The 26,139-nt window shown below is 43.6% G+C and overlaps 1 protein-coding gene across 2 annotated transcripts in view; it reads left to right on the plus strand.

The window, feature by feature from the left end:
- LOC115184763 (copine-4) overlaps nt 1-26,139 on the plus strand; it is a 98,747-nt gene that overhangs the window by 66,026 nt on the left and 6,582 nt on the right. The window contains exons 9-13 of one of the 2 annotated variants that reach the window (XM_029745446.1): nt 1,723-1,809; nt 5,575-5,634; nt 11,256-11,389; nt 11,723-11,777; nt 12,368-12,419. In XM_029745446.1, the coding sequence (XP_029601306.1) occupies nt 1,723-1,809; nt 5,575-5,634; nt 11,256-11,389; nt 11,723-11,777; nt 12,368-12,419 (388 nt within the window). The remainder of the gene's footprint in view (nt 1-1,722; nt 1,810-5,574; nt 5,635-11,255; nt 11,390-11,722; nt 11,778-12,367; nt 12,420-26,139) is intronic. The other variant, XM_029745447.1, reaches the window with a different exon arrangement.

The following is a 26,139-nucleotide window of genomic DNA, read 5'->3' on the forward strand; positions in this document are numbered from 1 at the left end:
GATCTCTCTCAGCCAGGAGCCTCCCCATCATCCGGTAGCCACTGTCCCCTCTTTCTCTCTCTCTGTGCCAGTGAAATCAGCACTCTCTCCTTCACTGTATGGAGGACAAGAGTGTGGGAGAGTGAAAGTTCTGTCCTGCCTGGTGTGTTTGGGAAAGAATCCTTGCTGTTTCTTTCCAGCTCAGAATGCTTGGTAATGGATCCATTGAGCCATGGTTAGTGCTATTCGGCATCCTTGGGACATCCCTACCCTACCCTAACCTTAACCCCTACCCTCACCCTAACCTTAACCATAACCCTTACCTTAACCGTTTCAAATTTCAACTTCAATGGGATGACATCATAGTTGGGACATCCCAAGGATACCGCTAAAACTTTTCTGTTGAGCCATGACTCTCAGTGATGTTTGAAAGGTCAAAGGGTACTTTACCTGGATTTCAATTGAAGGCACTTTGATATAGACATATTTATTTTTTACTCTTTTAATAGAGATCAGCCTTCATCACCACTTAAAGAGACAGTTTGAGGAGACTGTTTTAAGACATTTTAAGTTTTATGTTTGGTTTTTACGAGTTCTGCATAATGCCTTTTGATTTAAGCCATGCTCTAGTGTTTTCTTTTTAAAGGCATTTACCTAATGTCCAGAGTTTTGCAAACCGAACAGCTTCCCTTGGAACAAGAACAAGAAAGAATGCATTTAATTAGTCGACGTTCATGGTGAGGATGACTGGTGACAACCCGTACGGCCATGCAACACTGGACGGCTCTCCTTCATCACGCCGACCGGCCCAGGCAGACAGCTGTGTCTTCATTAGCACACAAAAGGAGCTCCAGGCTGAGGCTTCTAGGCTAATTATATTACAATGTGGCTCACTTCGTAGTCTAAATAAACCCTACGGTGCTCGGGCCTCAAACGCAGCAAGCTTTTAAAGGCCGGTCACACCACTAATTGGCTCCTTCATGGAATTTAAGAAGACTGCAGGACCTGCTGGCATTAAACCCGTTACACTAAGGCCCATTTCATTAGACTCCAATGCCACATATGCTGTAGGATACACAAGGGTTGCTGACTCCTACTGAAACTGGTGATTTGGCTGATGGAGATATCTAGTTTTTTTTACCCATTATCTGCCAATCATTCATGGAGTTACAACTAGTTGGGTATCCACTTTTACGATAATGGTTATATAATCGGTTTTGTAAGCTAAAGTGAACTGAGAACAGCACGGACAGACTGTCCCTGAGACGATTAGGTGACTGATGTTTTGTTTTTCTCTCCCATGACTCTTAGAGGAAAAGTGGTGGATTTTAACACAGGAGCTGTTTTCTGTTTTAGAGCAGCAGATTGAAATGACTGGGCTAATCTGTACAGTCATGAATGGATAACGCTCCCCTCATTAGTGACGAACAAACGATCCAGAAACCAAACCTCGTTAGGCTGTTGGATTTGCTAATTATTCTCCCTAACACACTCCACAGTATCATTTCCTTGCCACTTCTCATTGCTGTGGATCATATTGTTTTCTTTCACTCCATTGTCTGGCCTCCACTACCATCGCTCCATGTTATCCAATGGGACGATATAGTCTATCAATTCTGTCATTTTTTTATGATGCTTTTAATCTCTGTTTAGCACAGTCAGTCTCCCTCCACCAAGTCACATACTGTAGGGATGATACTGTACTTATTGTGATAGTGTTTTTTTATATTTGATCAACGCCAGGTCCAATGGGAGTGTATAAACCCCAAGTATCAGATCAAGAAGAAGAATTACAAGAACTCTGGTATCGTCATTCTCAATCAGTGCAAGGTGATTCACAACTCGCTCTCATTCACACACTCATTCCATCCTTCCTCCGCCCACCACTTTCTCTAACCTGATGTCTAAGTCTCATTGGCAGACAGTTCCAGAACATTTATCATCCTGTTGCTGTTATGGATGTGAAGGACGGTTGTGATCAGATGGAATCTGACTAATATGACATTTCTTCCATCTGCTGAACCCACAGATGGCCTTAAAATTAGTGTCATTTTGGGGACAACTCTGTCTGCATGGAGACACTGTGGAATAGCTAATGTTGTTTTTAAATGTAAACAGATTCCCATTAAATAAGTGCTGGCCTTTCTCAGTGTCTTTATTGGCATATTGCTACTTACCAAGATGATCTATTATATTGAGAAGATAGTCGAGTGACTGCTCCAACAAAGGAAATAAACTCAGCAAAAAAAGAAACGGCCCTTTTTCAGGACTCTGTCTTTCAAAGGTAATTAGTAAAAATCCAAATAACTTCACAGATCTTCATTGTAAAGGGTTTAAACACTGTTTCCCATGCTTGTTCAATGAACCATAAACAATTAATGAACATGCACCTGTGGAATGGTCGTTAAGACACTAACAGCTTACAGATGGTAGGCAATTAAGGTCACAGTTATGAAAACTTAGGACACTAAAGAGGCCTTTCTACTGTCTCTGAAAAACACCAAAAAAAGATGTCCAGGGTCCCGGCTCATCTGTGTAAACGTGCCTTAGGCATCCTGCAAGGAGGCATGAGAACTGCAGATGTGGCCAGGGCAATAAATTGCAATGTCCATACTGTGAGACACCTAAGACAGCGCTACAGGGAGACAGGACGGACAGCTGATCGTCCTCGCAGTGGCAGACCACGTGTAACAACACCTGCACAGGATCGGTACATCCGAACATCACACCTGTCACATGAGTTGACGCTGGAGAGACAAAGCAGGTACGGGGAGTAAAACATTTAATAAATAACGGACATGGAACGAGACAGGAACAGCATCAGCAAACTAATACTAACGACTAAAAACAATACAATGCAGCAACGGGGCACAGAGCTGGGGAGCTGACAAATATAGGGGAGGAAATGAACAGGTGATAAGTCCAGGTGAGTCCAATAACGCTGATGCGCATGACGAGGGAAGGCAGGTGTGCGTGATGGATGGCAGGAGTGCGTGATGCAGGGCAAACTGGCCCCCTCAAGCGCCAGGGGGAGGAAATAGCGGGAGCAGATGTGACAACACCTGTGGGACAGGTACAGGATGGCAACAACAACTGCCCGAGTTACACCAGGAATGCACAATCCCTCCATCAGTGCTCAGACTGTCCGCAATAGGCTGAGAGAGGCTGGACTGAGGGCTTGTGGGCCTGTTGTAAGGCAGGTCCTCACCAGACATCACCGGCAACAACGTCGCCTATGGGCACAAACCCACCGTCGCTGGACCAGACAGGACTGGCACAAAGGGCTCTTCACTGAGCGTTACACCGAGGCCTGTACTCTGTAGCGGGATCAATTTGGAGGTGGAGGGTCCGTAGTGGTCTTGGGGGATGTGTTACATCATCATCGGACTGAGCTTGTTGTCATTGCAGGCAATCTTAACGCTGTGCGTTACAGGGAAGACATCCTCCTCCCTCATCTGGTACCCTTCCTGCAGGCTCATCCTGACATGACCCTCCAGCATGACAATGCCACCAGCCATACTGCTCGTTCTGTGCGTGATTTCCTGCAAGACAGGAATGTCAGTGTTCTGCCATGGCCAAGAGCCCGGATCTCAATCCCATTGAGCACATCTCTGGGACCTGTTGGATCGGAGGGTGAGGGCTAGGGCCATTCCCCCCAGAAATGTCCGTGAACTTGCAGGTGCCTTGGTGGAAGAGTAGGGTAACATCTCACAGCAAGAACTGGCAAATCTGGTGCAGTCCATGAGGAGGAGATGCACTGCAGTACTTAATGCAGCTGGTGGCCACACCAGATACTGACTGTTACTTTTGATTTTGACCCCCCTTTGTTCAGGGACACATTATTCCATTTCTGTTAGTCACATGTCTGTGGAACTTGTTCAGTTTATGTTTCAGTTGTTGAATCTTGTTATGTTTAACTTTTTTGGGTTCAACTCGGGATCGATTTGACAACATCCGGTGAAATGGCAGAGCGCCAAATTCAAAAAGAATTATTACAAATATTTAACTTTCATACATTCACAAGTGCAACACACCAAATTAAAGCTTAACTTCTCTTTAATCTAGCCACTGTGTCAGATTTCAAAAAGGCTTTACGGCGAAAGTAAGCCATGCGATAATCTGAGGACAGCGCCCAGCATACCAACACATGAAAATCAGATTTCAACCTACCAGGCGTGACACAAAAGTCAGAAATAACGATATAATTCATGCCTTACCTATGAAGAACTTCTTCTGTTGGCACTCCAATATGTCCCATAAACATCACAAATGGTCCTTTTGTTCGATTAATTCCATCGTTATATCTCCAAAATGTCCATTTATTTGGCGCGATTGATTCAGAAAAACACTGGTTCCAACTCGCCCAGCATGACTTCAAAATATCTAATAAGTTACCTGTAAACTCTGTCCAAACATTTGAAACAACTTTCCTAATACAACTTTAGGTATTTTTTAACGTAAATAATCGATAACATTTAAGACGGGATAAACGGTGTTCAATACCGGATAAAAACAACGTGAAGCGGGTGACCTGGAGTGCGCATCAAAACATTAGAGTGCACTAGGCTGGACCCTCATTCTGAACTGCCGTACTTCTTCATTTCTCTAAAGAAAAACATCAACCAATTTCTAAAGACTGTTGACATCCAGTGGAAGCGATAGGAACTGCAAGTAGGTGCCTTATAAATCTAGATCCACATAGAAAACCAATTGAAAACAGAGTCACCTCAACAACAAAACAATTCCTGGATGGTTTGTCCTCGGGGTTTCGCCTGCCAAATAAGTTCTGTTATACTCACAGACATAATTGTTACAGTTTTAGAAACTTTAGAGTGTTTTCTATCCAAATCTACCAATCTATATGCATGTCCTAGCTTCTGGGCCTGAGTAGCAGGCAGTTTACTTTGGGCACGTTTTTCATCCGGATGTCAAAATACTGCCCCCTAGCCCAAAGAAGTTAAACAAATATTTCCACATGTTAAGTTTGCTGAAAATAAACGCAGTTGACAGTGAGAGGACATTTCTTTTTTGCTGAGTTTACATGTTCTCAAAGATGGGAGGCAGGTGGGAGGAGGCGAGATCAAGTGGGACCATTCTAGCTAATGAGAGGGCAGATACGTGTGTGAACAACAGGCACAATTAAGTTGTATTTCTTAAAGTTGCCGGAATGCCACGTTCATCCACTTATATAATTTGTAACAGCCTAAACATTATTTAACTTCTGTTAGATTAAATAAGCCTCAAAAATTCGACACGCTCTCATAGACCAAAAAAATACTTATCTCACGTAGACAGATTTTGGCCGGAGAAAATCCTCTCACTTTGCCTCTTCCTCTCTGATATTTCCCAACACTGGCCAACATGTGACACCAGTTGTAACAGAGACATAATGGACAACACACACAGCCAGCTGCTTTCTCAAAGCTAATGGCTAACATGCTAAACTAGCGGCTTTGTAATAGGCTGGAATAAGGGATAAGATGCTCGTAAGTGGTCAGTTACTGTGTCCGTCATGTCATCCCAAAGTGATTGGTGCCAATTCTCACTGTGGATAGCTGAGTTCCCCCGCCCTCAACTTCTGTCTCCCATCCACAGATCATCAAGATGCACTCCTTCCTGGATTACATCATGGGAGGCTGTCAGATCCAGTTTACAGTGAGTTCACACTGACACTCACTAACATGCATGCTTCACACATTCACACACAGGATGCCAAAATGTATTCAAATACACAAAATAATGCATATGACTTTTAAAAAATGTCACTGCCCTCATTATTTTCCTTTTAGTTGGGTGACGTATATGTGACAGACTGGGTTTTAACCAGGGTCATCTGTGTGCCACAAGACTGAGTTAGCCTGCCGAGCTTAAGCCTAGGCATTAGTTTAGGGAGCTAATGCAAATAATCCTCTTTTGTTCTGATAGTTAGAATGGTTCATTTTCACCACCTGGGAAGCAAACCTCTGCCATTAGCTGCAGCTTTTCAAGAATCCCTTTCTCCAAGCTGTGAACATGTGGGTTCTAATTATCTGTTGTTTTGCTGGTTAAGGGATGCCCTCTGCCCCCTGCCTGTAAATAGTGTTTGTATGAAACTACGTCTCAAGGGAGGTCTTATTGAGATACACTTAATTGATCAGGAAGTGTTTGCTCTTACGACACACTAACTTTTCCTTTTATTCCTACCACCTAAAAGGAGACCGTGGTTGATGTTGACATTTAAATGGGCTCCATACTTCCTTCAGATCCCTTGGTGAGAGTGTTAGGCTCTCTCTCTGTAACAGGCTGAACAACAGATGAGAAACGTTCTGCCTCTAACCGTTTCTAACGAGGAACAATGTATCCATTGATCACAGACGTGAGAGAAAGAATCAAAGAGATTACTGATTTTAAATGAGGAGAAAAAGAATAAGAGATGACAAAAGAGAGAGGGGGGAACAAGCCCAACAGAGTAGAAGAGGATAGCAGAGCAGACAGAGTGGGATGGTGTATGTGTCAGAGTGAGGGAGAGGTGTAAAGGAAAGGTGGGATGGTGTATGTGTCAGAGTGAGGGAGAGGGAGAGGTGTAAAGGGAAGGTGGGATGGTGTATGTGTCAGAGTGAGGGAGAGGTGTAAAGGGAAGGTGGGATGGTGTATGTGTCAGAGTGAGCAGTGTAAAGGGAAGGTGGGATGGTGTATGTGTCAGAGTGAGGGAGAGGTGTAAAGGGAAGGTGGGATGGTGTATGTGTCAGAGTGAGGGAGAGGGAGAGGTGTAAAGGGAAGGTGGGATGGTGTATGTGTCAGAGTGAGGGAGAGGTGTAAAGGGAAGGTGGGATGGTGTATGTGTCAGAGTGAGCAGTGTAAAGGGAAGGTGGGATGGTGTATGTGTCAGAGTGAGGGAGAGGTGTAAAGGGAAGGTGGGATGGTGTATGTGTCAGAGTGAGGGAGAGGTGTAAAGGGAAGGTGGGATGGTGTATGTGTCAGAGTGAGGGAGAAGTGTAAAGGGAAGGTGGGATGGTGTATGTGTCAGAGTGAGCAGTGTAAAGGGAAGGTGGGATGGTGTATGTGTCAGAGTGAGGGAGAAGTGTAAAGGGAAGGTGGGATGGTGTATGTGTCAGAGTGAGCAGTGTAAAGGGAAGGTGGGATGGTGTATGTGTCAGAGTGAGGGAGAGGTGTAAAGGAAAGTTGGGATGGTGTATGTGTCAGAGTGAGCAGTGTAAAGGGAAGGTGGGATGGTGTATGTGTCAGAGTGAGGGAGAGGTGTGAAGGAAAGTTGGGATGGTATATGTGTCAGAGTGAGGGAGAGGTGTAAAGGGAAGGTGGGATGGTGTATGTGTCAGAGTGAGGGAGAGGTGTAAAGGGAAGGTGGGATGGTGTGTGTCAGAGTGAGGGAGAGGTGTAAAGGGAAGGTGGGATGGTGTGTGTCAGAGTGAGCGGTGTAAAGGGAAGGTGGGATGGTGTGTGTCAGAGTGAGCGGTGTAAAGGGAAGGTGGGATGGTGTACTGTATTTGTCAGAGTGAGAGGTTTAAAGGGAAGGTGGGATGGTGTATGTGTCAGAGTGAGGGAAAGGTGTAAAGGGAAGGTGGGAGGGTGTATGTGTCAGAGTGAGCAGTGTAAAGGGAAGGTGGGATGGTGTATGTGTCAGAGTGAGCGGTGTAAAGGGAAGGTGGGATGGTGTATGTGTCAGAGTGAGCAGTGTAAAGGGAAGGTGGGATGGTGTATGTGTCAGAGTGAGGGAGAGGTGTAAAGGGAAGGTGGGATGGTGTATATGTCAGAGTGAGCAGTGTAAAGGGAAGGTGGGATGGTGTATGTGTCAGAGTGAGCAGTGTAAAGGGAAGGTGGGATGGTGTATGTGTCAGAGTGAGGGAGAGGTGTAAAGGGCAGGTGGGATGGTGTATATGTCAGAGTGAGCAGTGTAAAGGGAAGTTGGGATGGTGTATGTGTCAGAGTGAGCAGTGTAAAGGGAAGGTGGGATGGTGTATGTGTCAGAGTGAGGGAGAGGTGTAAAGGGAAGGTGGGATGGTGTATGTGTCAGAGTGAGGGAGAGGGAGAGGTGTAAAGGGAAGGTGGGATGGTGTATGTGTCAGAGTGAGGGAGAGGTGTAAAGGGAAGGTGGGATGGTGTATGTGTCAGAGTGAGCAGTGTAAAGGGAAGGTGGGATGGTGTATGTGTCAGAGTGAGGGAGAGGTGTAAAGGGAAGGTGGGATGGTGTATGTGTCAGAGTGAGGGAGAGGTGTAAAGGGAAGGTGGGATGGTGTATGTGTCAGAGTGAGCAGTGTAAAGGGAAGGTGGGATGGTGTATGTGTCAGAGTGAGGGAGAAGTGTAAAGGGAAGGTGGGATGGTGTATGTGTCAGAGTGAGCAGTGTAAAGGGAAGGTGGGATGGTGTATGTGTCAGAGTGAGGGAGAGGTGTAAAGGAAAGTTGGGATGGTGTATGTGTCAGAGTGAGCAGTGTAAAGGGAAGGTGGATGGTGTATGTGTCAGAGTGAGGGAGAGGTGTGAAGGAAAGTTGGGATGGTATATGTGTCAGAGTGAGGGAGAGGTGTAAAGGGAAGGTGGGATGGTGTATGTGTCAGAGTGAGGGAGAGGTGTAAAAGGAAGGTGGGATGGTGTATGTGTCAGAGTGAGGGAGAGGTGTAAAGGGAAGGTGGGATGGTGTGTGTCAGAGTGAGGGAGAGGTGTAAAGGGAAGGTGGGATGGTGTGTGTCAGAGTGAGCGGTGTAAAGGGAAGGTGGGATGGTGTGTGTCAGAGTGAGCGGTGTAAAGGGAAGGTGGGATGGTGTACTGTATTTGTCAGAGTGAGAGGTTTAAAGGGAAGGTGGGATGGTGTATGTGTCAGAGTGAGGGAAAGGTGTAAAGGGAAGGTGGGAGGGTGTATGTGTCAGAGTGAGCAGTGTAAAGGGAAGGTGGGATGGTGTATGTGTCAGAGTGAGGGAGAAGTGTAAAGGGAAGGTGGGATGGTGTATGTGTCAGAGTGAGCAGTGTAAAGGGAAGGTGGGATGGTGTATGTGTCAGAGTGAGGGACAGGTGTAAAGGGAAGGTGGGATGGTGTATATGTCAGAGTGAGCAGTGTAAAGGGAAGGTGGGATGGTGTATGTGTCAGAGTGAGCAGTGTAAAGGGAAGGTGGGATGGTGTATGTGTCAGAGTGAGGGAGAGGTGTAAAGGGCAGGTGGGATGGTGTATATGTCAGAGTGAGCAGTGTAAAGGGAAGTTGGGATGGTGTATGTGTCAGAGTGAGCAGTGTAAAGGGAAGGTGGGATGGTGTATGTGTCAGAGTGAGGGAGAGGTGTAAAGGGAAGGTGGGATGGTGTATGTGTCAGAGTGAGGGAGAGGGAGAGGTGTAAAGGGAAGGTGGGATGGTGTATGTGTCAGAGTGAGGGAGAGGTGTAAAGGGAAGGTGGGATGGTGTATGTGTCAGAGTGAGCAGTGTAAAGGGAAGGTGGGATGGTGTATGTGTCAGAGTGAGGGAGAGGTGTAAAGGGAAGGTGGGATGGTGTATGTGTCAGAGTGAGGGAGAGGTGTAAAGGGAAGGTGGGATGGTGTATGTGTCAGAGTGAGCAGTGTAAAGGGAAGGTGGGATGGTGTATGTGTCAGAGTGAGGGAGAAGTGTAAAGGGAAGGTGGGATGGTGTATGTGTCAGAGTGAGCAGTGTAAAGGGAAGGTGGGATGGTGTATGTGTCAGAGTGAGGGAGAGGTGTAAAGGAAAGTTGGGATGGTGTATGTGTCAGAGTGAGCAGTGTAAAGGGAAGGTGGATGGTGTATGTGTCAGAGTGAGGGAGAGGTGTGAAGGAAAGTTGGGATGGTATATGTGTCAGAGTGAGGGAGAGGTGTAAAGGGAAGGTGGATGGTGTATGTGTCAGAGTGAGGGAGAGGTGTAAAGGGAAGGTGGGATGGTGTGTGTCAGAGTGAGGGAGAGGTGTAAAGGGAAGGTGGGATGGTGTGTGTCAGAGTGAGCGGTGTAAAGGGAAGGTGGGATGGTGTGTGTCAGAGTGAGCGGTGTAAAGGGAAGGTGGGATGGTGTACTGTATTTGTCAGAGTGAGAGGTTTAAAGGGAAGGTGGGATGGTGTATGTGTCAGAGTGAGGGAAAGGTGTAAAGGGAAGGTGGGAGGGTGTATGTGTCAGAGCGAGCAGTGTAAAGGGAAGGTGGGATGGTGTATGTGTCAGAGTGAGCGGTGTAAAGGGAAGGTGGGATGGTGTATGTGTCAGAGTGAGCAGTGTAAAGGGAAGGTGGGATGGTGTATGTGTCAGAGTGAGGGAGAGGTGTAAAGGGAAGGTGGGATGGTGTATATGTCAGAGTGAGCAGTGTAAAGGGAAGGTGGGATGGTGTATGTGTCAGAGTGAGCAGTGTAAAGGGAAGGTGGGATGGTGTATGTGTCAGAGTGAGGGAGAGGGAGAGGTGTAAAGGGAAGGTGGGATGGTGTGTGTGTCAGAGTGAGCGGTGTAAAGGGAAGGTGGGATGGTGTATGTGTCAGAGTGAGGGAGAGGTGTAAAGGGAAGGTGGGATGGTGTATGTGTCAGAGTGAGGGAGAGGTGTAAAGGGAAGGTGGGATGGTGTGTGTCAGAGTGAGGGAGAGGTGTAAAGGGAAGGTGGGATGGTGTGTGTCAGAGTGAGCGGTGTAAAGGGAAGGTGGGATGGTGTGTGTCAGAGTGAGCGGTGTAAAGGGAAGGTGGGATGGTGTACTGTATTTGTCAGAGTGAGAGGTTTAAAGGGAAGGTGGGATGGTGTATGTGTCAGAGTGAGGGAAAGGTGTAAAGGGAAGGTGGGAGGGTGTATGTGTCAGAGTGAGCAGTGTAAAGGGAAGGTGGGATGGTGTATGTGTCAGAGTGAGCGGTGTAAAGGGAAGGTGGGATGGTGTATGTGTCAGAGTGAGGGAGCAGTGTAAAGGGAAGGTGGGATGGTGTATGTGTCAGAGTGAGGGAGAGGTGTAAAGGGAAGGTGGGATGGTGTATATGTCAGAGTGAGCAGTGTAAAGGGAAGGTGGGATGGTGTATGTGTCAGAGTGAGCAGTGTAAAGGGAAGGTGGGATGGTGTATGTGTCAGAGTGAGGGAGAGGTGTAAAGGGAAGGTGGGATGGCGTATATGTCAGAGTGAGCAGTGTAAAGGGAAGGTGGGATGGTGTATGTGTCAGAGTGAGCAGTGTAAAGGGAAGGTGGGATGGTGTATGTGTCAGAGTGAGGGAGAGGTGTAAAGGGAAGGTGGGATGGTGTATATGTCAGAGTGAGAGGTGTAAAGGGAAGGTACATACATTTGAGGTAATTGGAGTCAAACTCCCCTTTGATTGCCACTTGTCTTCCCAGGTAGCTATTGATTTCACCGCCTCGAACGGGGATCCTCACAACAGCTGCTCCCTACACTACATCCACCCATACCAGCCTAACGAGTACCTCAAAGCCCTGGTCGCTGTAGGGGAGATCTGCCAGGATTACGACAGGTGAGGCCAATCACACTCAGCCATTCGTTAACAGGTATTATGTAAAATGTTGTGCAATGACTGTTGCTCATGACTTCAATGTTTATTCCTCCTCTCCTGAAAAAATAACTTTTCAAAGTTTGTGTGTGAAAGTTTCCTCTAGCTGTCCAGTGACTCAGAGGGTACGTAAATGAGAAGTCATTCAGAGCCCATGGTAGTCCTGGGTCGCCAGCAGAATGGACTTGTTTATGGGCATGTGATTCAGATAACAATCCCTGGCTCAGAATCTAGTGTGCCATCGCTCAAATTCTAATCACTCTTTTGTTTTCTGTCCCTGCATGCATTTCAATCCAGTGACAAAATGTTCCCAGCGTTTGGCTTCGGCGCTCAGATTCCGCCCGACTTCAAGGTAATTTCCAACCGTATTTTTCATAGAGTTGGGCTATGGCTCAGCCTCAGCAGGGTGTCGTAATCACTCCTGTGACGAGATGAGACGAGGTGAGACTCTGGCTCTGCTCTCCTGCTTCTGTAGTGATTACGAAAGCCCCCGCTGGCCCCCGCTGGACCCCGCTGGCCCTCGCTGGCCTCTGCTCTGCTCTGTTCTGTCACACAGAATGGGCCTGTCCAGCCCAGGGTTCTTTACAGCTGGGTTGACTTTCTGAGTCTCTAAACTGTGCCCAGCAGGAAATAATTGACATTCTGCCTGGGTGACTGGTGCTCCCGCTGGCTGACACATGATGCTGCCTCTGGTCCGGAGAGGAGGGGAGGGGGGGTGCCATGGCTCGCAACTATGCTAATTATCCAACCCACAAAAATGCATCAATCGACTTTTACATTTGATTGTGTGATTGATTGCGTCTGGCCAACTCTGTGTTAGTGTGCGTGTGTGCGTGTGTGTGTGTGTGTGTGTGTGTGTGTGTGTGTGTGTGTGCGTGTGTGTGTTCCTTTGACTCACTGTTCCATGATGATCAAAAGTCCATATTTTTCATCTTCCTCCAGGTTTCCCACGATTTTGCAGTGAATTTTAATGAGGAAAACCCAGAATGTGCAGGTAGGTGCTTTGCCTCAAACAGATTAGAGGTTCACCCTGCCTTTGAAATCAGACTGTCAAAATGCTTCATTTCAAATGCTCATCACCAGCTCTGGGGTGGGTGGTTACCTTAAATTGGCAAAATTGGGGTCAATTTACCCCTGCAACTATTAAATATTAAAAGCACAAATATACTTTTAATAACACTTTAACCAGATAATGAAACCACATTATATCTTTAATAACACAATAACCAGAAAATCAAACCACATTTTACCTTTAATAACACATTAAACAGAAAATCAAACCACATTTTACCTTTAATAACACATTAACCAGATAATAAAACCACATTATACCCTTAATAACACATTAACCAGATAATAAAACCACATTATATCTTTAATAACACATTAACCAGATAATAAAACCACATTATATCTTTAATAACACATTAACCAGATAATAAAACCACATTTTACCTTTAATAACACATTAACCAGATAATAAAACCACATTATATCTTTACCAAAGCCCCACATACCCCCCACCACTGCGACCTATATGCTCTCGTTGGCTGGCCCTCGCTTCATACTCGTCGCCAAACCCACTGGCTCCAGGTCATCTACAAGTCTGGATATCATAAGGTGAATGCACCAATTTGTAAGTCGCTCTGGATAAGAGCGTCTGCTAAATGACGTAAATGTAAATGTAAGACCCTGCTAGGTAAGGTCCCCCCTTATCTCAGCTCACTGGTCACCATAGCAGCACCCACTTGTAGCACACGCTCCAGCAGGTATATCTCACTGGTCACCCCCAAAGCTAATTCCTCCTTCGGCCGCCTCTCCTTCCAGTTCTCTGCTGCCAATGACTGGAACAAACTACCAAAATCTCTGAAACTGGAAACGCTTATCTCCCTCACTAGCTTTAAGCACCAGCTGTCAGAGCAGCTCACATATTACTGCACCTGTACATAGCCCATCTATAATTTAGCCCAAACAACTACCTCTTCCCCTACTGTATTTATTTATTTATTTTGCTCCTTTGCACCCCATTATTTCTATTTCTACTTTGCACTTTCTTCCACTGCAAATCTACCATTCCAGTGTTTTACTTGCTATATTGTATTTACTTCGCCACTATGGCCTTTTTTTGCCTTTACCTCCCTTACCTCACCTCATTTGCTCACATTGAATATGGACTTATTTTTCTACTGTATTATTGACTGTATGTTTGTTTTACTCCATGTGTAACTCTGTGTTGTTGTATGTGTCAAAGTGATTTGCTTTATCTTGGCCAGGTCGCAATTGTAAATGAGAACTTGTTCTCAACTTGCCTACCTGGTTAAATAAAGGTTAAATAAAAAAAATAATAACACATTAACCAGATAATAAAACCACATTTTACCTTTAATAACACTTTAACCAGATAATAAATCACATTATATCTTTAATAACACATTAACCAGATAATAAAACCACATTATATCTTTAATAACACATTAACCAGAAAATCAAACCACATTATACCTTTAATAACACATTAACCAGATAATAAAACCACATTATATCTTTAATAACACATTAACCAGATAATAAAACCACATTTTACCTTTAATAACACTTTAACCAGATAATAAAACCACATTATATCTTTAATAACACATTAACCAGATAATAAAATCACATTATATCTTTAATAACACATTAACCAGATAATGAAACCACATTTTACCTTTAATAACACATTAACCAGATAATAAAACCACATTTTACCTTTAATAACACATTAACCAGATAATAAAACCACATTATACCTTTAATAACACATTAACCAGATAATAAAACCACATTATATCTTTAATAACACATTAACCAGATAATAAAACTACATTTTACCTTTAATAACACATTAACCAGATAATAAAACCACATTTATCACGTTCTCTCTTCATGCCGGCCCAAACATTTTGTAGGGATGCATCAATAAAAAGTTTTAACAGTGAGTCTACAGTCGTTCAGAATCGAAACGGCGTAAGGAAAATGTTGAACAGCCAAAGGTGACCTGCATAAAGTCCCACAGACAGGCTGGATGAAGCTGCTGTCATCGCACACCACAGGGGATCAACATACGTAAATCAACCTGGTGGCAGCCAGCCTTCCTTTCTTGACATTAAAGTTGACTGTTAATGTTAAATACCCTGACTGCCCCACAGGGACATCATGTCTGGAGGAGAGAGGCCAGGTCTGTGCTGTAGTCAGATAATGAGCCCCGAGGGGGAGAACTACCGCACAGACACTGGGGTTGGTAACAGTTAGAGAGGCGAGCCAGCAACCGCAGCGTTTGCTGTGAACACCGAGGCTGTACCAGCTTTATTTGACTGTTTTACTGTGAACCCTGAGGCTGTACCAGCTTTATTTGACTGTTTTACTGTGAACCCTGAGGCTGTACCAGCTTTATTTGACTGTTTTACTGTGAACCCTGAGGCTGTACCAGCTTTATTTGACTGTTTTACTGTGAACGCTGAGGCTGTACCAGCTTTATTTGGCTGTTTTACTGTGAACGCTGAGGCTGTACCAGCTTTATTTGACTCTTTTACTGTGAACACTGAGGCTGTACCAGCTTTATTTGACTGTTTTACTGTGAACGCTGAGGCTGTACCAGCATTATTTGACTGTTTTACTGTGAACGCTGAGGCTGTACCAGCTTTATTTGACTCTTTTACTGTGAACGCTGAGGCTGTACCAGCTTTATTTGACTGTTTTACTGTGAACGCTGAGGCTGTACCAGCTTTATTTGACTCTTTTACTGTGAACGCTGAGGCTGTACCAGCTTTATTTGGCTGTTTTACTGTGAACGCTGAGGCTGTACCAGCTTTATTTGACTGTTTTACTGTGAACGCTGAGGCTGTACCAGCTTTATTTGACTGTTTTACTGTGAACGCTGAGGCTGTACCAGCTTTATTTGACTCTTTTACTGTGAACGCTGAGGCTGTACCAGCTTTATTTGACTGTTTTACTGTGAACGCTGAGGCTGTACAGCTTTATTTGACTGTTTTACTGTGAACACTGAGGCTGTACCAGCTTTATTTGACTGTTTTAACAATGTCCAAGTAGTAGGCTACTGTGGCTATTTGATTGTAATGTACACTAGATATACAAAAGCATGTGGACATCCTTTCAAATGAGTGAATTCGGCTATTTCCGCCACACCCGTTGCTGACAGGTGTAAAAAATCGAGCACACAGCCATGCAATCTCCATAGACAAAGATTGACAGTAGAACGGCCTTACTGAAGAGCTCAGTGACTTTCAACATGGCACCGTCATAGGATCCCACCTTTCCAACAAGTCAGTTCTTCAAATGCTTGCCCTGCTAGAGCTGCCCCGGTCAACTGTAAGGGCTGTTATTGTGAAGTGGAAACATCTAGGAGCAACAACATCTCAGCCTCGAAGTGATAGGCCACACAAGCTTACAGAACGGACCGCTGGGTGCTGAAGCGCTTAGTGCGTAAAAATCGTCTGTCCTCGGTTGCAACACTACTACTGAGTTCCAAACTGCCTCTGGAAGCAACATCAGTACAAGAACTCTTCGTTCATGGCTGAGCAGCTGCACACAAGCCTAATATCACCATGCGCAATGCCAAGCGTCGGCTGGAGTTGTGTAAAGCTTGTTGCCATTGGACTCTGGTGCAGTGGAAACGCATTCTCTGGAGTGATGGATCTTCACCATCTGGCAATCTGATGAAATGGGTTAGGGCTGTGGCGGTCACAAAATTTCGTCAAGCAAATAATTATCGGTCTCATGGTAATTGACCGTTAATTAACATAAACACATTTAACATCTCTTTGCTTCCACACAGCCTACAAGCTACTGATGCAGACCTTTGGAACATCTACATTTTAAAAAGTCTAATGAATCCATTATGTATTTTAGACAGGTCTAAAGAAACATGATATGAAGAAAATGTGGTCTATTTCAGAAGAACAGAGTAGCATACTCTGACTTGTCCTTATGTTTGGTCCTGATCTGGCTATGCCATTTGGCTGTGGGATACACTAGTTAATTTAGCATACAAGATCTGGTTAGAATTCCATGGCATTATTTTATAGTATGAGGAATACAATTGAACAAAGCTGAATAAAATAGAAAGGATATTTCCTCCAATTGATTTGAGGAAGTGCGCACATGCGGCTATTCTGTATTGAGTGGTTATCATAGAAATAGGTACTCCTATATGCTTAATTTAGAGTTATTAATGTAACTTTAGTTGTTCTACAAACGTTGGGCTATATGTTTTGATTTTTAGTACATTGTAAGGCTGCATGATGCAACTCTAATGATGATTTCAAAAAAGTTGCTTGAAAGGCATGAGCTCTGCTTTGTTTTTTGTGCAGGCTGCACACACTTCATCAGTCTCTCATTCAGAATTTGACAAGCACTTGATAATGCCTCAACTTCCCGGCGGCATCCCCTTTGTGTGGCCCTAATGCACCCTAAAGAAACTCCATGCCTTTTGCGGCCAGTGGCTGTTGTTCCCTACTCCCTGAGTGCTGCGTGCTCCAAAGCACCTCTCACTCACATGGCTCTCCTTCACGTGATCGGGTCTTTCTCACAGGCTACAAGTGAAGACAGACACTTCGGGGACACAACTGCGCGCGTCCTTATCCAATTCCGAGGTGCATATTGAAGATATTGGAAGAACTGTCCACATTTACTTTTCAGCCTACAAGATGAATAGGCCTAATGAACAGCAAAATAACTAACCTATGTCAATCTACTATCCCCCATAGTACAAAAGTTCAAATAAAATAAAATGTTATTTGTCACATACACATGGTTAGCAGATGTTAATGCGAGTGTAGCGAAATGCTTGTGCTTCTAGTTCCGACCATGCAGTAATATCTAACAAGTAATCTAACCTAACAATTTCACAACAACTACCTTATACACACAAGTGTAAAGGAATGAATAAGAATATGTACATAAAAATATATGAATGAGTGATGGCCGAACGGCATAGGCAAGATGCAGTAGATCGTATAGAGTACAGTATATACATATGAGATGAGTAATGTAGGGTATGTAAACATTATATAAAGTGGCTAGGGGGCAGTATTTTCACAGCCGGATGAAAAACGTACCCAATTTAAACAGGTTACTACTCTGGCCCAGAAAATAGAATATGATTTGGATAGAAAACACTCTGAAGTTTCTAAAACTGTTTGAATGGTGTCTGTGAGTATAACAGAACTCATATGGCAGGCAAAAACCTGAGAATAATTGAATCAGGAAGTGGGAGAAATTAGAAATGTAGTTTTTCTTTTGAATCCCTTGAAAAACTACAGTGACATAGGATTTACGTTGCACCTCCTAACTCTTCCATTGGCTGTCAACAATCTTTAGGAACTGGTTTCATCCATCATCTGTTACCGGGCAGAAAATTGTGGCTCAGTCAATCACTGGCCAGTCTGAGGACAGGTGTCTTATGACACATGTGCACGTGACTTCTTTGTTTTTTATTTTTCTTCTGGGATGAATACCTATTGCCCGGTTGTAAAATTATCGCAATTGTACATTAAAAAATACCCTAAAGGATTGATTGTAAACATCGTTTGACGTGTTTCTACAAACGGTAATGGAACTTTTGACCATTTCGTCTATGGATTTGCGTCCACGCCACATGGCATTGTAAAGTGTTCTGGATGGGTCAACAAAACGGACGTATTTGGACATAAATGATGGACTTTGCAGAACAAATGAACATTTGTTGTGGAAGTGGGTGCCCTTCCGAGTGCATTCCGCCGAAGATCAGCAATGGTAAGAAAATATTTAGAACATATTTTTAGAGATTTGTCGACGCCGTGGTTGTAGGCTAACTGTATAGCTTAGCATTGAAGGCTAAGTTCTGTACTCAGAATATTGAACACTGTGCTTTTTCCGTAAAGTTATTTTGAAATCTGACAAAGTGGTTGCATAAAGGAGTAGATTATCTCTAATTCTTTAAATAATTGTTATACATTTTGTCAACGTTTATGAGTTCTTCTGTAAATGTATGTGCCAATTCACTGGAAGTTATGGGGAGGAATCATTTTCTGAACGTTACGCGCCAATGTAAAAATTGGGTTTTTGGATATAAATATGAACTTGATCGAACAAAAAATGCATGTATTGTCTAGCATGATGTCCTAGGAGTGTCATCTGATGAAGATTGTCAAAGGTTAGTGCTTAATTTTAGCTGTATATCTGGTTTTGTGACGGCTATCCGTGCTTGGAAAATGGCTTTTTTTTTTTGCTAATGTGCTATCCTAAAATAATCTAATGTTTTGCTTTCACCGTAAAGCCTTTTTGAAATTGGACAATGTGATTGGATTAACGAGTAGAGTATCTTTAAAATGCCGTATAATACTTGAATTTTAATTTTGAGATTATTATTTTTTTAATTTCGCGCCGTGCTATCTCACTGGTTGTTGTCCAACCAATCCCGTTAACGGGATTTTATCTCAAAGGGGTCCTCTAGTGATACATTTATTAAATCAAGATGGCAAGATGCAGTAGATGGTATAGAGTACAGTATGTACATATGAGATGAGTAATGTAGGGTATGTAAACATTAGTGGCATTGTTTAAAGTGGCTAGTGATACATAATTACATAAATTTTTACATTATTAAAGTGGCTGTTGTTGAGTCAGTATGTTGGCAGCAGCCACTCAATGTTAGTGATGGCTGTTTAACAGTCTGATGGCCTTGAGATAGAAGCTGTTTTTCAGTCTCTCGGTCCCTGCTTTGATGCACCTGTACTGACCTCGCATTCTGGATGATAGCGGGGTGAACAGGCAGTGGCTTGGGTGGTTGTTGTCCTTGATGATCTTTTTGGCCTTCCTGTGACATCGGTTGGTGTAGGTGTCCTGGAGGGCAGGTAGTTTGCCCCCGGTGATGCGTTGTGCAGACCTCACTACCCTCTGGAGAGCCTTACGGTTATAGGCGGAGCAGTTGCAGTACCAGGCGGTGATACAGCCCGACAGGATGCTCTCGATTGTGCGTCTGTAAACGTTTGTGAGTGTTTTAGGTGAGAAGCCGAATTTCTTCAGCCTCCTGAGGTTGAAGAGGCACTACTGCGCCTTCTTCACCACGCTGTCTGTGTGGGTGGACCATTTCAGTTTGTCCGTGATGTGTACGCCGAGGAACTTAAAACTTTCCACCTTCTCCACTACTGTCCCGTCAATGTGGATAGGGGGCTGCTCCCTCTGCTGTTTCCTGAAGTCCACAATCATCTCCTTTGTTTTGTTGACATTGAGTGTGAGGTTATTTTCCTGACACCACACTCTGAGGGCCCTCACCTCCTCCCTGTAGGCCGTCTCGTCGTTGTTGGTAATCAAGCCTACCACTGTAGTTGACCTATTCTGTGCGAGAAATAAATATTCCAAACACAGTCTGGAACAGTTGTGGGATGTGATAGATCCCAAATGTAATACAACCACTAGCATCCAAAAAATACGTTTTTACGCAATGAGGCTGACGCAACAGATTAGAACGTTTAACTTAAAATGTGCTAAACTATTACGCTATTTCTTCACATTATAAGCGCAGCAATGCGCACACGGCGGTAGGCTGTATGCACAAATGTTCCATTAGCGGGAAAACACCATTATCAAAAGTGGCCACAAATGCAATTATGCATTTAATGCTTTTATTATAAAGGTGCATATTTCTTTGTGAAACTGATCTTCCCCAACTTGAAACTCACACGCTGCTTATATATGCCAATCAGGCTCTACACCCCTTGTAAAGCGGATTAATGTGCTTAATTTTAGGAAGTTATTTGGCCACTTTAGTTGGCAAGTTGGCAAACCTTATCAAAACATATAGGCCTATGGGCTAGGCAACATGAGGTGTAAAACTATGATTAGAAAAAGTAAACAACTAAAAAGGCAATGTTTCTTATGCTGGGCATCATTCACAAGTATTAATATATAAGCTAATATTTTCACCCATCAGACTATTCTTGATTGAATCTTGTCTTTACATATACTAAATAATATATATGTGTGAAATTTGTTTTGATTTAGAATGGACCATTATCATGCACCTGTTTCGAAACAGCAGGGGAAAAAATACATGTCATCTATGCACTTAAATAGCGAATGGAGGACACTTTTACCGTGGTTCCTTTTCATGCCAGCCAGGTAGGCTATACTCCTGTTATAAAGATATGCAATGTACTTAATATTAGGAAAGTTGAAAAATAAATATAGTAGGCCTAGCCTACAGAAAGCTGATGTGAACCTCCTCTTTATAATAGAGGCCATCACTCTGTTTTCTTTCCCAATTGCATAGCCTATAGAAATGTTGAGCACATGAGATCATGGACTCTCATTAAGTGTTTGATTAGATTTTCAATTATATTTGCGTTGATGTCAGAGTGATTAGAGGGACAATAGAGTGCTGAGTACCAGGTAGTTAGCTAGTTTGGTAGGCTTGACCATCAGCAGCATCAGAGCTTGGAGAAGCCTAATTACCGTGACTAAACGGTCACGTGGAATTTGACTGCCTTCATGACTCGTGACCGTCGGTGTGGCGGTAATACGGTCACCGCAACAGCCCTTTGTGTAATACTCCCTGGAGAGAAATAATGTTTTCTGAATGTCTAAAACATAACTCCCTGGAGAGAAATACTTTTCTAAAGCTGCTAGCAAGACAAATGTTTTATAACATAAACAAAATGCAATACTGCATAGAATAGGTTGAACAGGTAGTGTTAACACATCCTTTGTGATTCTTTATGAGGTTGTGGGAGAGATTAAGACAGAAAAGTAATGAGACAGTGAGGTGTGAAGTGAGAGACAGACCATGAAGGTGAATAGGAGTCTGTCTGCATTGAGATATCCTCTGATTTGAGGTAATATAAATGATAATGTTTCTCACTCAAACTCTGGAGAGATCCTTCTCCCTGTAATCAAATGACACTCTCACAGCACATGCACCAATTGGGTGAACTTTGAACATAAACCTTTATGAGAAATATGTTTTCATAATAAACTTCGCTTTGTGTAGGTATCATTATGTACAGTTGAAGTCGGAAGTTTACAAACACCTTAGCCAAATACATTTAAACTCCGTTTTTCACAATTCCTGACATTTAATCCTAGTAAAAATGCCCTGTCTTAGGTCAGTTAGGATCACCACTTTATTTTAAGTATTTGAAATGTCAGAATAATAGTAGAGGGAATTATATATTTCCGCTTTTATTTCTTTCATCACATTCGCAGTGGGTCAGAAGTTTACATACACTCAATTAGTATTTGGTAGCATTGCCTTTAAATTGTTTAACTTGAGTCAAACATTTCGGGTAGCCTTCCACAAGCTTCCCACAATAAGTTGGGTGAATTTTGGCCCACTCCTCCTGACAGAGCTGGTGTAACTGAGTCAGGTTTGTAGGCCTCCTTGCTCGGAAACGCTTTCTCAGTTCTGCCCACAATTTTTCTATAGGATTGAGGTCAGGGCTTTGTGATGGCCACTCCAATACCTTGACTTTGTTGTCCTTAAGCCATTTTGCCACAACTTTGGAAGTATGCTTGGGATCATTGTCGATTTGGAAGACCCATTTGCGACCAAGCTTTAACTTCCTGAATGATATCTTGAGATGTTGCCTCAATATATCCACATAATTTTCCCTCCTCATGATGTCGTCTATTTTGTGAAGTGCACCAGTCCCTCCTGCAGCAAAGCCCCCCTACAACATGATGCTGCCACCCCGTGCTTCACTGTTGGGATGGTGTTCTTCGGCTTGCAAGCGTTCCCCTTTTTCCTCCAAACATAACGATGGTCATTATGGCCAAACTGTTCTATTTTTGTTTCATCAGACCAGAGGACATTTCTCCAAAAAGTATGATCTTTGTCCCCATGTGCAGTTGCAAACCGTAGTCTGGCTTTTTTATGGGGGTTTTGGAGCAGTGGCTTCTTCCTTGCTGAGCGGCCTTTCAGGTTACGTTGATATAGGACTCAGTTTACTGTGGATATGTATACTTTTGTACCTGTTTCCTCCAGCATCTTCACAAGGTCCTTTGCTGTTGTTCTGGGAATGATTTGCATTTTTCACACAAAAGTATGTTCATCTCTAGGAGACATAACACGCCTCCTTCCTGAGCGGTATGACGGCTGCGTGGTCCCATGGTGTTTATACTTGCGTACTATACATCCACAGGTACACCTCCAATTGACTCAAATTATGTCAATTAGCCTTTCAGAAGCTTCTAAAGCCATGACATAATTTTATGGAATTTTCCAAGCTGTTTAAAGACACAGTCAATTTAGTGTATGTAAACTTCTGACCCACTGGAATTGTGATACAGTGAATTATAAGTAAAATAATCTGTCTGTAAACAATTGTTGGAAATATTACTTGTGTCTTGCACAAAGTAGATGTCCTAACCGACTTGCCAAAACTATAGTTTGTTAACAAGAAATTTGTGGAGTGGTTGAAGAACGAGTTTTAATGACTCCAACCTAAGTGTCTTCCGACTTCAAGTGGATATGATTCTCCTTGAAAAGTAAAGCTTCATTCTCATAGAAATAGTTAAATATGTTACAAAGTTGCCAAGTTTAATTCAATTGATCTCATTTGATCTATCCAGCTCACCTGCACACAGCCCTAACACTTTTTCACACACTGTAGAAGAATACACTATAAGAATAGCTTTTATTTTTTTCACCTTTTCAGCTAATCCTCCACTTTCTACCTTGTATTCGTGTCACTCTATTATCTTGCTTGTTTTGATTGGCAGCTGCCCTGGATGGGTGGAGAGGAGCCAGACAGGTTCTGATCCAGTCCAGAGATTCTTGCCAGGAAAGCAGCCAGGAATAGATCAGTCTCAGTACTCCTCTGTCAGACAAGCTTCCAGCCCACCTCCCAAGGCAGAGGGCATAGCTTGCAGTTTTTCATGCAAGAAAACTGACTGTCGTACAGATGCTGTTAGATGTGGACACACACCAATGCGCGCACACACGCACGCTCAGTCAAACATTGTCTTCCTTTGTGCCTGTACTAATTATTGATATTGATATCTGTTTGAAGGTGAAAGTTTGCATTACTGTTGGTAGAGGGAGTGGCAAGCTGAGACTGCCTGTGTGTGTACGTGCCGGTGTTTGTGCTTGTGAAAGATACACTATATATACAAAGTATGTGGACACCCCTTCAAATGAGTGGATTCGGCTATTTCAGCCACACCTATTGCTGACAGGTGTATAAAATCAAGCACACAGTCATACAAAAACATTGGCAGTAGAATGTCCTTACTGAAGAGCTCAGTGACTTTCAACGTGGCATCGTCATAGGATGCCACCTTTCCAACAAGTCAGTTCGTCAAATTTCTGCCCTGCTAGCACTGCTCCGGTCAACTGTATGTGCTGTTATTGTGAAGTGGAAACGTCTAGGAGCAACAATGGCTCAGCCGCGACGTGGTATACCACAAGCTCACAGAACTGGAAGAACCTGTCATGTTTAAATCGTCTGTCCTCGGTTGCAACACTCACTACCGAGTTCAAAACTGCCTCTGGAAGTAACATCAGCACAATAATTATTGGTCAGGAGCTTCATGAAATGGGTTTCCATGGCTGAGCAGCCGCACACAGGCCTAAGATAACCATGTGCAATGCCAAATGTAAAGTTTGGAGAAGGAGGAATAAAAGTTGCGTCTGTTTTTCATGGTTCGGGCTAGGCCCCTTAGCTCCAGTGAAGGGAAATCTTAACGCTACCGCATACAAATTATGTGCTTCCAACTTTGTGACAATAGTTTGGGGAAGGCCCTTTACTGTTTCAGCATGACAATAAGATGTTCGGCGAGCAGGTGTCCACATCCACATTGCAGTATAGTGGTCAGTAATCAGACCTCCAGATGTCTGCAGTATAGTGGTCAGTAATGAGACCTCCAGATGTCTGCAGTATAGTGGTCAGTAATGAGACCTCCAGATGTCTGCAGCATAGTGGTCAGTAATGAGACCTCCAGATGTCTGCAGTATAGTGGTCAGTAATCAGACCTCCAGATGTCTGCAGTATAGTGGTCAGTGATCAGACCTCCAGATGTCTGCAGTATAGTGGTCAGTAATCAGACCTCCAGATGTCTGCAGTATAGTGGTCAGTGATCAGACCTCCAGATGTCTGCAGTATAGTGGTCAGTAATCAGACCTCCAGATGTCTGCAGTATAGTGGTCAGTAATCAGACCTCCAGATGTCTGCAGTACAGTGGTCAGTAATCAGACCTCCAGATGTCTGCAGTATAGTGGTCAGTAATCAGACCTCCAGATGTCTGCAGTATAGTGGTCAGTAATGAGACCTGAAGATGTCTGCAGTATAGTGGTCAGTAATGAGACCTCCAGATGTCTGCAGTATAGTGGTCAGTAATCAGACCTCCAGATGTCTGCAGTATAGTGGTCAGTAATGAGACCTCCAGATGTCTGCAGTATAGTGGTCAGTAATCAGACCTCCAGATGTCTGCAGTATAGTGGTCAGTAATCAGACCTCCAAATGTCTGTAGTATAGTGGTCAGTAATGAGACCTCCAGATGTCTGCAGTATAGTGGTCAGTAATCAGACCTCTAGATGTCTGCAGTATAGTGGTCAGTAATGAGACCTCCAGATGTCTGCAGTATGGTGGTCAGTAATGAGACCTCCAGATGTCTGCAGTATAGTGGTCAGTAATCAGACCTCCAGATGTCTGCAGTATAGTGGTCAGTAATCAGACCTCCAGATGTCTGCAGTATAGTGGTCAGTAATGAGACCTCCAGATGTCTGCAGTATAGTGGTCAGTAATCAGACCTCCAGATGTCTGCAGTATAGTGATCAGTAATCAGACCCCCAGATGTCTGCAGTATAGTGGTCAGTAATCAGACCTCCAGATGTCTGCAGTATAGTGGTCAGTAATCAGACCTCCAGATGTCTGCAGTAAAGTGGTCAGTAATCAGACCTCCACATGTCTGTAGTATAGTGGTCAGTAATGAGACCTCCAGATGTCTGCAGTATAGTGGTCAGTAATCAGACCTCTAGATGTCTGCAGTATAGTGGTCAGTAATGAAACCTCCAGATGTCTGCAGTATGGTGGTCAGTAATGAGACCTCCAGATGTCTGCAGTATAGTGGTCAGTAATCAGACCTCCAGATGTCTGCAGTATAGTGGTCAGTAATCAGACCTCCAGATGTCTGCAGTATAGTGGTCAGTAATGAGACCTCCAGATGTCTGCAGTATAGTGGTCAGTAATCAGACCTCCAGATGTCTGGAATATAGTGATCAGTAATCAGACCCCCAGATGTCGGCAGTATAGTGATCAGTAATCAGACCTCCAGATGTCTGCAGTATAGTGGTGTCCTGTCTTTGGCATCATTAAAACTGAAGACATATTTATCAAATCATTCTCTGTAATTATTATTACGCGATTAACCTGATTAATCATGTAACTGTAATTAACTAGGAAGTCGGGGCACCAAGGAAAATATTCAGATGACAAAGTTATAATTTTCCTAATATAACTTTCAGATATTTTAATATCTGATCAATTAGTCTTCCAATTAATGAATTATTATTTACCTCACGCCAGTCTCATTCCAAACGTCGTAAATTGTTGGTTATCTGCACGAAGCCAGTCTTCACTATGAGTCATCCATACATCAATTGTCTTAAAATAATTTATTTACTAACTAAGTAATTCACAGAAATGCATAACAAACAGTAGATATCGTTACAAAGAAAT

The sequence above is a fragment of the Salmo trutta genome, chromosome 3, assembly GCF_901001165.1.
Source record: "Salmo trutta chromosome 3, fSalTru1.1, whole genome shotgun sequence".
NCBI lineage: Eukaryota > Metazoa > Chordata > Actinopteri > Salmoniformes > Salmonidae > Salmo > Salmo trutta.